Here is a 16,317-nt window from a genome sequence, read left to right as displayed (position 1 = left end):
TGTCCCGTACGCGGCCGTTTTATTTTGCGAATTAAAGTACTAAATTATGTTTAAAAAATTAGACTGAAACTGAAACTAAAATCTCCAGCCAGCATATGATTTTGTGGACAAAATGTTTACTTAAGATAATCTACTTTTGGTGGACAATTATGCATAGAACATATGTAAAATTATATCACTATCATGTTTTAGATTCTACAAATACATACAGAAATATTACACACACATACATACATTATACATATATAATTAGATATATAAAGAATGTTGCTTAGTCAATACTCAATAGTAACAATTTTTTTTGCAAAAGGCTGCTTCCAAGAAAAAAAGGCAGTCCTATATCTTTTAACTTGACTTTTAATATCATTACAAAGTTATAAAATGGTTTACTCATATCATAATTATTTAAAAGTTAAATTAGTATGAAAAAGGTACAAATTAACACACTCAGAAAGAAAAAAAAAATCTATAATGTTCTTGAGTTGGCCACCCCTAAAAGTGGATGGCAATTCATGTTTAGATTCTATCAAAACTGAATAGATGTTTCTTACTCTGTATGAGATAATAATAACATCGTGACAAAGACTATGTGACAATGGTAACAATACCATACAATTTATCATGGAGGCAAAGCATTACAATTTTATCACGCTACCAAATATATTTTGAAGTTAAAACAAAAAACATACTAAAGTTAATCAAAAGCAAGATTTTCGATAGAGACTAAACAGAGTCGATTGAAGCAAAAGAACGACAAGTTTTGAGAGGATGATTGAGATTTGAATGAAACCCACCCGACAAGAAATTACCCGAAAAGAACAAATCAATTCAATGAACCTTCGTCGAAATCATTCACTTGACCCCCCTTTATATAGTATACTTTATATTAACACATAAGAACTTGGATATTGTTAATTTTCTTTAACGCAATACATTTCTATATCAGACAAAAACCATTGTTTGTTTTCTCTTCTGCTTTAATAATAGCTATTAAATTATTAGGATAATCTTGGAGAACGATGTAAACCAAAAAAAGGTTATTATCAGACTTTTTTTTTTGAAAAAGGTTTATTATCAGACTTTCTTTCCTTCTTTTTATTTGCTTAAAAGATTAGTTCAATAAAATTATCTATATAAAAGAGGTTTGTGTTATAAACCATATGGATGGACTCCATAACCGACTTATGGTCCATTAGGGTTTTACCTTATTCTATGTATCCTGCTATTATCATTGTATATATATATATTCTTTATTCTATTAATGAGAGGACACAGTTCACAACAAGTTTCGTAAAATAGAAAGTTTCCATATAAGGAAAGTTTCCATAAATAGAAAATTCTACACATAAAACCGAAACCCTTGAAAAAACCCTAGTACTATAAATCGCGGATGCTAAAACCCTAAAACTTAACCGTGAAATCCTAATATCCTAATCTAGTATGATCCGATTGTTTGGTTGTTGCATACTAGATCAATCTTCTAGGGTTGATTTCATCCATATATATATATATAACATGATTGTTTAGAAAACACTTGCTGAAGACAAGCATGGCTCGGTCTCAAATACCGCATGACTTGGTCTAACCGATTACATGAGTTCTCATTTAACTCTATATATTATAGATATCAGAAATCAACTATTATGAATACACGGCACTCAATGCCTCTGGTGACAATTATTTAAAATGGGCTTTGGACACTAAGATTGTCCTAAAGGAAAAAGGGCTTGGTGAATCTATTATGGAAGGAAACAATGTCACCAGAAGAGAAAGATATAAGGCGATTACTAACATACGCCATCACCTCAATGAGAGTCTTAAAATCAGTACCTCACTATTAAGATTCGATCGAAAGAATCTCAGATTCCAGGAATTCAAATCCATGAATGAGTATAACTCAGCACTATTTAAAATAGTGTCAATACTGAGATTCCGTGGTGAGGAAGTTACTGAGAATGACTTGCTAGAGAAAGCATTCTCGACCTTTCACACAGACAATATATTGCCTCAGCAACAATATCGTGAAAAAGGTTTTTTACCACATATGCAAGTCTAAACTCTTGTTTTTGGGGAGGACTCCTCTGTAGAGAGTGCTAAGGAGTGAGGCTTTGGAGAAACCGTGATGAGAACATTGATTCTGATATGCTACTTGCTGAGCAAAACAATGAGTTATAAATAGTGAAATGAGACCTCCTGGTCCTACCCCATTATCAGAAGCCCGTTGGGCTGAAGAGCCTAAAGAGCCTAAAGAGACTAAAGAGTCTAACCACGTCCAAAGAGATAAGTATCATGGCCACAGTCATGGTAAATGGAATGGACGTGGTAGAAGTGGAAATTATAATTTATATGATCAAGGAAACCATTCATATGGTTAAGGCCACCGACCCGACTTTGGTCGTAATCGAGGTAGGCCACGGTATACCCAAACCACATTCACTCAAATAAACTTGTTTGCCACTGATGAGGAATGGGGAAACCATTGGACTAAGACGTGCATGACACCTAAGCATCTCGTTGATCTCTATCAAGAGAGTTTGAAAAGAATCAAGAAGCTCATTTAGTTCATCACGATGGTGAAGAAGATTTCGACCATGAGATAGATGATTATGAGAATTCAATAAACGAAATATCTAAAGACATGGTTCATTAGCCAAATTGCGGGTATAGCTAAATTTAGTGAAGGCTAAGGGTAGGCCCATGGCAGGCCCATATTCCCAAGGGCACGCATCCTCTGATGCTTCATATTCACCTAGCTCAAAGGGGCTTGTTGAGTTTCAAAGAAATGTGTTTGAATGGTTTCCACATTGAAACTAAGGGTGAAGGGAACAAAGGATTCCCATATATTACTAAGAGCACCCAAGACCATGAGAAGGTCTTAGAGACTATACCCGCGTCATAGACCTTTACTATGCCAAGGTCAATATGATAGAGGCTAATACAGTAAACAAAAGGGTTTACTGAGAAATTCACTAATGGCATGACCGGCTTGGCCAGCCTGGTTCTAACATGATGCGTAAAGCTGATATTAAAATCAAAAGGGCACACTCCTTAAGGACCTCACGTGTGCAGCATGTACACAAGGGAAACCCATACTAAGGTCATCACCAGTCAAAGCAACTAGAAACTTGGTGTTTGCTAGATTGCTGGCCCAGACCATAAGTCTGTGAGCCCACATACTTAAGACTATATGTCTAGATAATGCTGGTAAATTATGTCTAAAGCATTTTATGGCTACAGTATGTCCATGAGGGGGAGAGTAGTATAACCTGTGGCACATGTCCATACTTGAACTGACAGTAGCTGCTTGGGGACACACAATATTACATGCAACAAGAGCTTATACGCATCAGGCCATTCTAGTGAGCATAGATATTCCCCATCCCAATTGCTAACGGGTCATGAGCCAGACGTTTCCCATCTTAAGACATTTGGGTGTTCAGTCTATGTACCCATTGCACCACCACAGAGAGCAAATGATGAGACCTCAAAAGGGGATGGGAATATACGTTAAAAATGATTCTCTCACCATCATTAAGTATCTCGAGCCAAAGGCCATATACAAGGATTGTCATCTCAATGAATCCGTTTTCCCAACACTGGGTGAAGAGACTAACAAGCTGGTCAAAGAACTTACATGGAATCAAACATCCTTCACATGGCAAGATCCTCGGACTCCATCAGAGATCCAAAAGACTATATATCTGCAAAAGCTAGCTAAAACAATTGCCAAGATTCCTATAATGACCCAAAGAGAGTAACAAAATCGTACATACCAGCTTGTAATGCACCAGTACGTATTGATGTTCACAAGGAACACAATCAAGTTGCTACAGAGGCTACAACACGTAAGAAACATGGTAGACCCAAAAGGTTCCAAAGACAAGAACCCTCGGAAATCAAAGAAAGGTGCAAGGGAAACCGAGAAGGTTCAAGAAACCATAGACATGGCCGGCTAATAGACATAACCCTAAGGTACCAATCAATGAGGTTTGGGACGCCAAACCTCAAGGTCCTGAAGGTGTAAAGAGATCTCTATAAACTATATCATGTCTAGAATACAATGGAACCGAAAAGATGTCGACATCAATGATAAAATATTTGCACACAAGGTAGCAACTGAAATGAATGAGGATCAGGAGCCCACGTCTATACTAGAGTGCACTCAAAGACATGATTGATTAAAATGGTACAAGACCATAAAACGTGGAGCTAAGAATCATTAAGAAGAAGAATGTGTTTGGTCCAATACAAAGGACACCATTCAATGTAAAGCCAGTGGGACAAATGAGTCTTTGTGATTGTGTGAAATAAACATAGTGAAAGCGTAATATATCAGACACGGCTTGTCGCACAAGGATTCACACAAAGACCAGAAATAGAGGAGATATTCTCCCTTGTGGTGGATGCTAAGACATTTAAATCTTTGCTAAGTCTGGCTATATAAAAGAGAAAGATTTGCGGCTAATGGATGTAATGCCTGCATATTTATATAAGTCCACTGGATAATATATGAGATTACCAGAGGGTATTGAGCTCAAAGATAAGAAAGATTCTCGAGAACAGCACTGCATAAGGCTGGACAAATCCTTATATGGACTGAAACAAAGCGGACATATGTGGTATAACCGGTTAAGTGAATATCTCATCAGAGAAGGCTATAAAAACGATCCGATCAGTCCATGTATTTTTATCAAGAAGTTTGCAAACAAAGGATTTGTAATCATAGAAGTGTATATGAATGATTTAAACCTTTGGGTAATCGCCCAAACAGTTGAGTATATCTAAAGAAAGAATCTCAAATGAAAGACCTAGGCAATAATTAAGTTCTGTTTGGGATTACAACCTGAGTACGTGAATAATGGAATCCTTGTGCATCAAATGGCATACACTGAAAGAGTACTCAAGGAAATTTAATAAGGACCAGACCCGCCCATTGACCAGGCCCAATGGTGGTGAGAAGCCTCAGATTGGATAGTGATCCACTCAGTCCAGAAATGCCATACTTCAGTGCCATAGGAGTTCTAATAAATTTTGCTAGACATACTAGACTAAACATTTGTTTTGCCGTGAGTCTCCTGTCTAAATTTAGTTCATGATCAACCCAAAGGCACTGGAAAGGTTTAAAGGAAGGTTTGGTTAAATTTTAAAGTTTATTCTTCCTGCGTTGTTTACTTGGGTTTATTCTATACTGATCTAACCAAAGAAGATCCAGTTTGCTTTGGTTTAGTTTGATTTGCTGATGCAGGTTATTCATAAGATCAGATTATGGCATGGTCAATGAATAGGAACTACGTGTGGCTTGATCCCTTCCAAGGGTACGTAGGCAGCCTTCCTTAAGGCACAACTACTACTACTACTACTACTACTAATACTACTACTACTACTACTACTACTACATCAAAGACCATCATATTTGAAGACAACGCAGCCTGTATTGCTCAACTAAAGGATGGCTATATCAAAGGGGATCGAACGAAGCATATTCTGCCTAAGTTCATCTTCACTCATGAATTACAGAAGGACGGTCAGGTCAAAGTTCAACAGATCCGGTCAAGTGAGAATTCAGCCGACCTATTCACCAAATCATTGCCGACTTCAATGTTCCGGAAGCTCATTCATCAGATCGGGATGCGCGGACTTAAGGATCTACAGTGATGCTCAAATCAGGGGGAGTAATGCGTGTTGTACTCTTTTTCCTTCACCATGGTTTTGTCCCACTGGGTTTTCCTGGTAAGGTTTTAATGAGGCAACATTCCCCAGCGCATTATAGAGATCCCGATTTAGTATCGGGCACGGTTATGTCTTCCAAGGGGGAGTGTTATAAACCATATGGATGGACTCCATAACCGGCCCATGGCCCATTAGGGTTTTACCTTATTCTATGTATCCTGCTATTATCATTGTATATATATCCCTTATTCTATTAATGAGAGGACACAGTTCACAACAGTTTGTTATATATAAAACATACAGTATTTGTCGGACGAGACTAACCAAAACTAAGAAGTTCAGGTTATTGCATACTTTGCCTTTTTTTTGACATAAACTTTAGAAAACAAATCTGAACCTATCTTTTTCTCTGATTTTCATAATTTTTCTAAGTAGGTTCGAGAAAAAAAAACAGGAATTTTTTAGACAACCGATTTTTCATAAATAAATATGTTGATATGATGATATCAAATAGTGTTAATTATTCTTAAGATAAAGAAAAGAACAAAAATTCTTTGAAGAACGGACCAGATCTATCGTATACTCTCACTCGTAGGGCTCTCTCACAAGAATTAATCATGTGGCATATGGATCGAGCTTTATATCAACCGTTAGATCTGAATCCAAATCGGATGAGAAGATCGGAACCGTCCACTTGTCAACAGGGGAAGCTTTCAATCTAGGAGTTGACGTCAAAAGTCTCCCTATTTATGACGCCATAAAAAGATTAGTAGACTTCTTTGGATGCTGCCAGGTTGTTTCCTTTGTCGTTCTTCGAACTTTCTTTATTTCTTTTTTATTTTTTGTTTTTGTGAGACTAAAGACTAAAACTATATAAATGTCATTGCCGTATTTAGATTATGTCAAAACATTACAAAACCTAGATTTGATCTAAGCTCTCCCTCCCTCTCTTTCTAGCTCTCTTAACTCACCAGACCAATTCCATGGCAGGGAAGAGGTTATTCCAAGATCTTGATTCCGACCAAGAAAATAAGTCCGAGAAACGGATTAAATCTGTACCATCCCTTGCCTCGTAATTTTCCTCACAGAAATTTCATTCTTTTTTCTTATACTGAATCATTTCTATAATCTTAATTTTTGTTTGGAACATGTTCATTGTTCAATCCTTTTTTTATCACATATTATACACACACACACATATATATATATACATATGATATGTATTTGATGTATATGTTCTATTTACCCTCTCTCTTATCCATATAAATAATTTCTTCTTTAGATCTTACTACTCTTGAATTTTCTGTTCTCTTGACTGACAAACTTTTGTTTATTTTTTGTTTCTTGCCGGCCAATTTCCAGTGTGTTTGGAGCATTGATCACAGAAAACACCCTTAAGAGCTTTTCTTCAGCCCTAGAGCCCGTTCTTAGAAAAGTTGTAAGTATACTATAATTCCACTTTTATTTTGTTATTTATAAATACATGTCCTAATGTCGTCTATATTGTATGTTAAGTAGCGCTAGATTCATACGCATATCTATACTTTACAACTGATAACTCATGGATATAGAGAAGTAGAGATATATTATTGATATTTTCAAAATTTGGAATTGAGAATAATTAGAGTTACATATTTACCATGTTTAATTAATCAACTAAACATACTAAAAGTAGCAAGTGTAACAATAAATATACGAGTCTATTATTGACGATGTCTAGTGTTCGAGTTGGAACTTGATAAAATAAGAAAGATTCGATCCTGTTGCTAATACTATAATTTTTATGTACAACACATATGCATGTATAGTTGCATTATTCTTATATATCATATATATACACATACGTTATTACTTATTAGTATATCATAACTTTATGATCCATTAAGATATATAGTACTAAATACATACAAAGTTATAAATCTTTATAGCATTAATAACAAGACCTCTCTAACCTAACATTTCAATAATCAACTATATCTAGAAATAAAAGACAAAAGAATTGTCCACACACATACATATACACACACGCACACATATATATATGTTACTAGCATTTAAAAGATCTACATATTGGCCTACGTAAAAATAATATCTTTTTAGACATGATTTTGTTTCGTGAATTATTGAGTTGTTTTAGATTCTCAAAACAAAATCAAATATGTCTATTAACAACAAATATAATAGACATATATTAGTATATAGTATTGTTTAATTTGTGTGATAAAAATATCAAATTATTTGTTAATATAAACCAGATAAGAGTATATTATAATTAACTCTACTCGTTTTGGTGACGTGACCAGGTAAGACAAGAAGTGGAATATGGAATTAGTAAACGATTCCGATATTCTCGGTCATCGTCTTTCCGTATCGAAGCTCCGGAAGAGTCTACTCCGACATTCAAGCTAATGTTCCGTAAGAGCTTAAGTACACCAATATTCACCGGGAGTAAAATCAGTGACGTGGACAACAATCCACTTGAGATTATCCTTGTTGATGATTCAAACATTCCGGTGAATCTCGACCGTTCGATCAAACTAGACATCGTTGCTCTTCACGGAGATTTTCCTTCGGGTGATAAATGGACTAGTGATGAGTTTGAGAGTAACATCGTCAAAGAAAGAGATGGGAAACGGCCGTTACTTGCTGGAGAAGTAAGTGTGACGGTGAGGAACGGCGTTGCAACGATCGGAGAGCTTGAGTTCACAGATAATTCGAGTTGGATTCGTAGCCGTAAGTTTAGAATCGGTGCGAAAGTTGCGAAAGGGAGTAGCGGTCAAGGCGTTACGGTTTGTGAAGCGATGACTGAAGCGATTGTTGTTAGAGATCATCGTGGAGAATGTAAGTTTATTTTTCTTAATTACTAATTATTTTACCTTAACTAGAAAATTTATGAATATATAACAAATAAATCTATGCATCATATATAATGAGTTTTGTGCTTTTAGTCATTATGCACTACTCCACTAGGGATGTGATAGTAACATATCACTAGTTTCAAATATCTTTGACCTGACCATATATGGCATCTTATGGATTAGCCTACTACTATCAATCATACATATACCCTTAAGATATTGATTTATATATGCAACACATGTGCATCAGAAATCCATTAAAATGATATTTTACTTTCGTCAAAATTTTACTTGCATAATTTCGTTTTCAAAATTGATCAACATATCAATCTATCTAGATGTTTTTGGTTTTATCCTTTTTTATATTCTTAAATCTTAGTTTTTATAATTAAATACTAGTAAAGAAATATAAAACTATATATTTGGGTATAACAAAATTGTTGTATCTTGTCATGATATGTTTTGTCTACAAATATTAATTATGGTTGCTTTGTCTTTATATACACACAATTTTTGTAACTTCACTTTTATTTTTCTTAGGGAAAAACTACTAAAAGTATTTTCGATGTGAACCGTGTGCTAACGACTGTGCCACTTTATACAATAGCCTAAAGTCTTAGGTCAATGCTTATATCTTATTAATAAATACTCTATAGTCTATATATTTTCGAATCTTATAACACGCAAATCCTAATCTAGTGGGTTCAACAAACACATGCATAAAGCGGATATATATAAAGTAGATACATATATATCTAGTAGAAAACTAGAAATTGAATACAATTCTAAATAGTTTTGTTTTGTACAACTTGTGGTTGGTGAAGTGTACAAGAAACATCACCCACCAATGTTAGAAGACGAAGTGTGGCGGCTAGAGAAGATAGGCAAAGATGGGGCCTTTCACAAGAAGCTCTCCTCTAAACACATCAACACTGTCCAAGACTTTTTGAAACTATCCGTCGTTGACGTCGACGAACTCCGTCAGGTTTAAATTATTATCTTATTCCTATTATATTTGACCCCTAAACTTTTTAATCATTAGAGAACTAATAGGGGGGGTTTGCTAATTTGTTTGTTTGTGTACAGATTTTGGGCCCTGGAATGTCTGATAAAAAGTGGGAAGTAACATCGAAACATGCTAGAGAGTGTATTTTGGGAAATAAGTTATACATTTCTAGAGGACCGAATTTTTTCATGATTTTGAACCCGATATGCGAAGTCATGAAAGCACTTATCGATGGTCATGTTCTCTCTAGTCAAGAATCCCTGAATCAGGTATTGAAAGAAGTTATGAAAGCAATTATCGATAGCTCAATGATTTATAATTAATTATTTGTTAGAAGATGTATTTATATTTCGTCTATGGTTAATATTTTATTGCAGCCCTATGTTAAGAACTTAGTTCGAGATGCTTACTCAAAAGGAAACTTGTTAGAAGTGGGCGAAGGAACAGCGAACGAGGCTGCTCTTTTGACACAAGGTACTTTAAAATATATATAGTCGACATAAACACCATTTCTGTTTTTCTATAATTGCTAAAACATCGTTGATTATATAGTATACTAACTATATTTTAAAATTATATAGGTGATAATTTGGACCAACAATATGTTGCGGGCCATTACGACAACATCGAAATCAATAGATCATCTCAACAAAACGGATATGTTCAAGAGAGAACTACAAACAATTTGGAGATAGTAAACGAAGGGTATATAACGACTCAAGCGGAATTCAATATATGTTTTACCGGATCTTCGTCTCAGAACCATATCAACCCTTTCTAAATCCTCATCTACGTTAGTATTGGTAGACATACCATAGTGCATTGGACGTGATTGGACTCTTTCTAAATAAGGTTTTAATCTACTACTTGAAAAAACCTGTATTCTATATATGAGGATCATATCATTGTACATAGAAGTGTGAAATATTTAGCCTCATATTTTTCGTTGAATGGTATACCATTTGTTCACGTTTTCACGTTCTATGAAAACGTTGTTTTTACCATTCACAAATTTTAACGTTTTCACGTTTTAGAAAATTTATTATGTTGTATATGTATTGACTAAAAAAGAAAAAGCCAATATTTCAAAAATACTTGGTTTTGAACATTTTGTGATTATTTTTTATATTTCGATATTCTATCATTCCACTAAGCATTTCAGTTATGAGAAGGAAACCAAGAATACGAGGTAACTTTGTGATTCACTTAGAGAAAAAAAGCCACTCAAAAGCAGTGAGTGGGGATGAGTAGCCTTTGTGTCTCTAAGCTGATCATAAGGGAAATCACTTTGATTCAAGAGATGCTCTTCAGAGTTCTTACTCTTTTGCCGAAGTTGGGAATTTAAACTTTCCAAAATTAGATGAGAATTACAAGTTAGAACGAAGCCGAGCTTTTCCAGAGATCACACTAGGTAGATCAAATTTGACGAGTAAAAACCGGAAAACTGGTCGATTATAATGATCTTATAACGATTTGATCAAACGGTAGCAAGAATAAAGAGTGAAGTGGCAACAATAGAATGCAAAAGATGATCATACATACCATTTGTCTCTGAAACTCTCTATTCATTTACCATTACCAATCCTAATTTACACATCAATGGCAGAACGAAATTGAAGTTTAAAGAGGAAAAAAAACTGATCCTTCATCTGCTAAAAACAAGCATATATGACAATTGCTTATCTTCTTATTATTAATCTACCGTAGCTGTTGTTGTTGTAGCAGAATCTCTGCGAAGCTCCTTGACGAGAGTAGCGAGAGCCTCAGGGTTAAGACCAATATCACAAAGAGCTATAAGAACAGACAAAGTATGTCGATCAAGCCCCGTCTCCAAGATGTTGGACATCCGAAACACTAGCTCCAGCGACTCTCTCGCTGTTTCAGCTGCTTCCTGATTCATACTCTCTGAAACCACCAGCATTTATCCAGAACAAAAAAAAAATCAAATTTCGGAAACGATTCAAGTTATTATTATTTGTTATAAATATCTATTCTTGTACAGATCTCTATGGATGTGCGTAGAGTGGAAACCCCTAAAGTGTGAATCGGAGACTTGCCGAGGGATCAAGAGATGCATTGGATCGGAAAAATGTTTTAAGGGAACGAACGAACCGATTAATCGACGGAGACGAAGAACCGCGTCGAGTCTGGGAGAGAAGAATGAGATCTCAGAGCTTGAGAGATTCTGCGATTCTCGATCTCGTGATCGAAGAAGACGAAGACAAGGCGATAATGGGCAAACAAATATAAATCTAGGGTTGTTTTTTTTTAAGAAAATAAACCTTTGGCCGGTTCATAGTATATTAACTGGTTCGTATAAAATCGGTCGGTTAGCTTAAAATCGCCGGTTCTAATATAATCCAAGTCTCTAAACAAAATTTTAATCAGGGTTCAATTTGACAAAAATGCATCCAATTTTAGGGACTAATTTTGTAATGTTATCATTGAAATCGGAACCTTTCACTAGCTTACGATAGTGGAGTTATTCGAAATTTCTTAAAAACATAATCATACATATAGAAGAAGCAAGATTTCACTCGTGGGATTATCTCGAACATGGTAAGTTTAATCATTGATGATAAACACATTATTAATTAAAGCCAAAAACTCAAGAGTAAGAAACTTGTAGTAGAAAAACCATCAATGATGCGCTTTCCTGGATCTTGAAAGCAAGAAACAGAACTTCGAAAAATGAGAAAGAAATACTGAGACTAGCATTTGGGATACGGACAATGACAATCAGTGGCGATCTTTTTGGCGTTTGGTGAGTTAAGGAAAGATTTGAAGTTAGGGTTCTTCAAGTACTGGCAGACACAGTGCTGTTGCTCCTTCACCTTTGTGCAACACAGTTCCGATGGCTCAGACCCTTTCGTTATGGTGTCCAAGCATGGGCTCAACTTCATAGGATCACATGGCTCTAATGCAGCGACTCTATTTTCTTGAGCAACAATGAGAATAAGAAAGATTGCACAAGTGAACAACACTGGTTTTGCACAAGAACCCTTCATTGTCTTTCTAAGTTAGAGAAAGAAGAAGAAGAATCTATTTGGTTTGGAGTTTAAAATGGGTTTCTCTCGTTCTATTTATAGAAGAAGATGGCTTTGAGTGAGTCACGTTACTCAAATGAGAGTTAGTGGTTGCAGGAGATCTCGATATGTCTAAAAGAGATTATAGTTTTTTTTTTAAATGCTCGGACAAAGCATAAAAACACCTATGGGAGAAGTTATGAAACCACGTGTAACCAACATAGATGTCAGCTTTCGGCTAACCCCAGTGAAGGTTTATGAACTTGTTGACACTTAAACAAAGAAAAGAGAACACCTTCATAAATTATATTTTAATTCAGTACGAAATAAGACTCTAATTTCTAATTCTATTCGAAAGTCGGAACTTACAGCGAACATGGACCAAAAGCTGGTCTGTTTCCATTCACTATGCAGTTGCATAATCTTCAATGCAGTGCATAAGTCTAAAACCCATACCCAAGAGCAATTAGAGTTCATTGATCACAATGTTAGAATTAAACATATATCAGGCCATGATAGAATAAAAGAAGATAAAGCTGCAATATCTATTAAGTCTACTCAGACAACTATTTTAGAATCCATATTCTGAATTGTGGTATCAGCCACAGAGGTTTTCATACTTTGCACATAATTGATACAGTAAACAAAGCCCGAAACCAAGATTAAGCAAAGAAATCACATACTTAAAGATAATCAAACAGTCTCTAACAAGAAGTTATGAAAACACAAAACAGGCACCGTGTTAGAAAATCTCTCGTATACTAAATAATATGTATATCTCTTTAATCAAGTTATACAACTAGAAATTGCAAAATGTGACCAAAAATAAGAGACCGGAAATCGAAAACTTACCATGTTAATCACTTTCAGAGTCAGAATAAGACGAGCGATTAGCTTTCAGGCCATCATCAATCTTGATATTGACATCAGACAAGCCAACATCTCTCAGGCCATCAAACTCTATATCGGAATCAGACGAATCACAATCTCTCAAACCAAGGCCGTCACTCTCTATATCTGAATCAGACGAATCACCATCTCTCAGGCCATCAGTCTCGATATCTGAATCAGACGAATCACCATGGCCATCACTCTCGATATCAGAGTCAGTTTCATCGACCTTATGTGCATCGTTAACTGGATACTTACGTACCTCCTCCATCACCTCATCGTCGCTATCATCGTGCTTCCCTGATAACTTCCTAATCATCATTGCCTCAAATAAGTCAGGAATTGAATCTTCATCTCCATCATCCAAAAAGCTTTGAATTCTCTTTTTCAGCTCTGAAAAAGCAACATACAATATATTATAAGCAATTTTGAATATACACATGAAAATTTATGCGCTTATTGAATCACAAATCAGCTAACTCCGTCATTGCAAAATTCTCTTCATTTTTCATTCAAAAGTCAAAATTATACATTTTCATCAGAACAAACCAAAGAAGTTGAATTCAAGAAATGTCACCTTCTTTAGAAAGAACCTCGTCGTTTTTGAAACCACGCGCCGAGTCCGACTCGGAAGAGAAGAAGACGAATCGGGAAATAGCTCGTTCGAAGAGAGGAACAACAACAACACGAGGGTTGATGTTCGAATGACGGAAATTGGCGGGCGAGTGAAGGAAATTTCGAGCCAACAAAGTGGGAACTCTTTGAAGAAATCGTCTCATGGGATTTGCCTCAAGACTAGGGTTTATCAGAGAATTAGGGGTTTGAGTCAAGACCCATAAGTTCTTAATCTGTTAACAGACTTTAACCGCTCTTCTTCGTTTCTGGTTTTCATAATTGATCAGACCGGATCGGCCCGAATTGACCTGTCCGTTTTCATCGTCGTTGATGGAACAGCCCATTCAGGCCCAGCCCAATCTAGCACAAACTTCAATTTTCGCTCAATGATATATATATTTCGGAGTATGATTTTACTCTAATGTTAGTTTTTCTTTTTTAAGTACCACCAAGTAAACTAAATCTGGAAAGAAAAAAATCATAAAATTTGACGTAGAGTTGAGAAATTTTTTTGTTCAGACTCTGGTTTGGACTATAATCACTTATGTGACGCACCAAACACAAACACTCTCGACGATTTATCACTTTTATTATCCCTCTAATCTCGATCCAGCAAATCCGGACCAATATTCTTTGGATACTTGTGTTTGGCTATGTATAAAATATACAGATATAGTACAATTTTGTGGCAGTATAAACAAAAATATACTAACTTGTTGTTATGACTTGTGAGTTGTGATCCTCTAATGTTTCTTGTCTATTTATTATACAAGCAAAAGACAATAAAATTTCCGCAAATCTATCTTCGTTGCTGAACAAAAGTGAACCCAAAACAAAAGAAAAAAAAAGAATTATTCAAATCGGGTCAAATCTTGATACTTTGATAGGAAGTAAGAAAAAACAGAGGGGTCCACCTCTTACAAAGACTGGTGAGAATCTACTGAGTGAATAGCCAAATACCTATTTTACCCTCACTTACCTCAAATTTTTAAACATAGCAACAGTGCTAAAACTCTAAAGTAAAGTATAAACCACACATAGTCATGTGAGTCTGTGACATGTGAAAAAGAAAAATATCTAATTTAGTTACTTGTAGATAGGCCTGGGCAAAAAAACCGCTAACCGATTAACCGAACCGAACCGAACCGAAAAACATGGTTCGGTTCGGATTTGGATAGCTTAAAATAATCGGTTGGATATTATATGTCTCAAAGTTCGGTTTCGGTTAGTAACCGATAACCAAAAGATAACCGAAGCATATGTATACATATATTTGATATATATATATATATATATATATGTATAGAGGACGTTTGGGTTTTCCGACTTCAATCATATATGTATAGAGGACGTTTGGTTTTCCTTTCCCGACTTCGACTTTAAGACAGTAGCCCTAGTATTATAAATAGCTAAAGCTGGAGACATCAACTCCATATCAATCTTCGCCTCAGTCATCTTCGAAGGTAAAGCTTTGAATCCTCTCTTTCTCTGAATTTTCTCTCTTAATTAGCCATGGATTTATGATTTATTCTGTCTTTGTCATTTCACATAAGTTGTTTAGCTCTTTGTAGTTCTTAGCACTAAGTTTATGTTAAAGATCTGTTTGTTTTGTCTTGTTTTTGTGCAACTTTGTGACTATTAAATATGTTCTTTTGGTTTTAATCTTTGGGATGATGATTTTATGATTTTATCAATTTTGGTCTATCAAGTGTTTGATGAAATGCCTCAATGAGTTTTGACACTTTTTCTCTTATCTCGGCTTAATGTGTGGTTTGACACTTTTTCTACTAATGCCTCGGCTTAATGTGCTTTGACACTTTTCTCTTATCTCTTTTGCTTGACTAGTTAGAACTAGTATGTTCTTCTTTTTATTATGTAAGTTGTGAATCAGGTGTTTTAACATTCTGGAAAGTATGGACCATATTTGCATCTTTGTAAATTGTGAATCCGTCTGTTTTTTTACTTGAGTTCTATGCCGGTTATTGGTCAATTTTTGGTTATTTCGGTTTTTAGTCGGTTATTCCGGTTTCGGTTAATTTTTGGTTAACCGATTTAATAACCGAACCGAACCGAACAGAAAGATATCCAAACCGAACCGAACCGAAGATCTTCAGATATCCGAATGGTTTTCTTATTACCATATCCAAACTAACCGAAACCGAACGTAACCGAACCGAAACCGAATGGTTAACCGAACGCCCAGGCCTACTTGTAGACTTCAAAGTTCAAACACAAACTAGAAAGTGGATTT

The 16,317-nt window shown here is 35.4% G+C and overlaps 4 protein-coding genes across 6 annotated transcripts; 1 reads left to right on the top strand and 3 right to left on the bottom strand.

The window, feature by feature from the left end:
- The first annotated feature begins 6,563 nt into the window (after positions 1 to 6,563).
- On the top strand, positions 6,564 to 10,538 carry LOC9323572 (protein SAR DEFICIENT 1). Its single transcript, XM_002888900.2, has 7 exons — positions 6,564 to 6,742; positions 7,033 to 7,108; positions 7,974 to 8,511; positions 9,353 to 9,513; positions 9,615 to 9,803; positions 9,912 to 10,008; positions 10,116 to 10,538. Exons 1-7 carry the CDS (start codon positions 6,654 to 6,656, stop codon positions 10,313 to 10,315), a joined length of 1,350 nt encoding a protein of 449 aa, XP_002888946.1. The 5' UTR covers positions 6,564 to 6,653; the 3' UTR covers positions 10,316 to 10,538.
- A 454-nt stretch (positions 10,539 to 10,992) lies between these two features.
- Positions 10,993 to 11,779, bottom strand: LOC9323571 (mitotic-spindle organizing protein 1A). 2 transcript variants are annotated; one of them, XM_002887461.2, is made up of 2 exons: positions 11,647 to 11,779; positions 10,993 to 11,439 (listed from the first exon to the last, which is right to left on the bottom strand). In XM_002887461.2, exon 2 carries the CDS (start codon positions 11,432 to 11,434, stop codon positions 11,228 to 11,230), a length of 207 nt encoding a protein of 68 aa, XP_002887507.1. In that variant the 5' UTR covers positions 11,435 to 11,439; positions 11,647 to 11,779; the 3' UTR covers positions 10,993 to 11,227. The 2 variants fall into 2 exon arrangements, with proteins under 2 accessions (XP_002887507.1, XP_020891786.1); XM_021036127.1 differs by having other exon boundaries at positions 11,592 to 11,742.
- On the bottom strand, positions 11,529 to 12,763 carry LOC9323570 (non-specific lipid-transfer protein 2). The gene has a single exon (XM_021036126.1). It carries the CDS (start codon positions 12,540 to 12,542, stop codon positions 12,246 to 12,248), a length of 297 nt encoding a protein of 98 aa, XP_020891785.1. The 5' UTR covers positions 12,543 to 12,763; the 3' UTR covers positions 11,529 to 12,245.
- Positions 12,764 to 12,846: 83 nt separating this feature from the next.
- Positions 12,847 to 16,224, bottom strand: LOC9325009 (clumping factor B). 2 transcript variants are annotated; one of them, XM_021036124.1, is made up of 3 exons: positions 14,029 to 16,224; positions 13,413 to 13,844; positions 12,847 to 13,003 (listed from the first exon to the last, which is right to left on the bottom strand). In XM_021036124.1, exons 1-2 carry the CDS (start codon positions 14,228 to 14,230, stop codon positions 13,417 to 13,419), a joined length of 630 nt encoding a protein of 209 aa, XP_020891783.1. In that variant the 5' UTR covers positions 14,231 to 16,224; the 3' UTR covers positions 12,847 to 13,003; positions 13,413 to 13,416. The 2 variants fall into 2 exon arrangements, with proteins under 2 accessions (XP_020891783.1, XP_020891784.1); XM_021036125.1 differs by lacking the exon at positions 12,847 to 13,003 and having other exon boundaries at positions 13,223 to 13,577; positions 13,710 to 13,844; positions 14,029 to 14,479.
- Between the last annotated feature and the right edge of the window lie 93 nt (positions 16,225 to 16,317).

This window comes from Arabidopsis lyrata (genome assembly GCF_000004255.2).
Source record: "Arabidopsis lyrata subsp. lyrata unplaced genomic scaffold ARALYscaffold_2, whole genome shotgun sequence".
In the NCBI taxonomy this organism is placed as follows: Eukaryota; Viridiplantae; Streptophyta; class Magnoliopsida; order Brassicales; family Brassicaceae; genus Arabidopsis; species Arabidopsis lyrata.
Note: the sequence above shows the minus strand (reverse complement) of the source record. Positions and strands in the feature narration are given on the sequence as shown.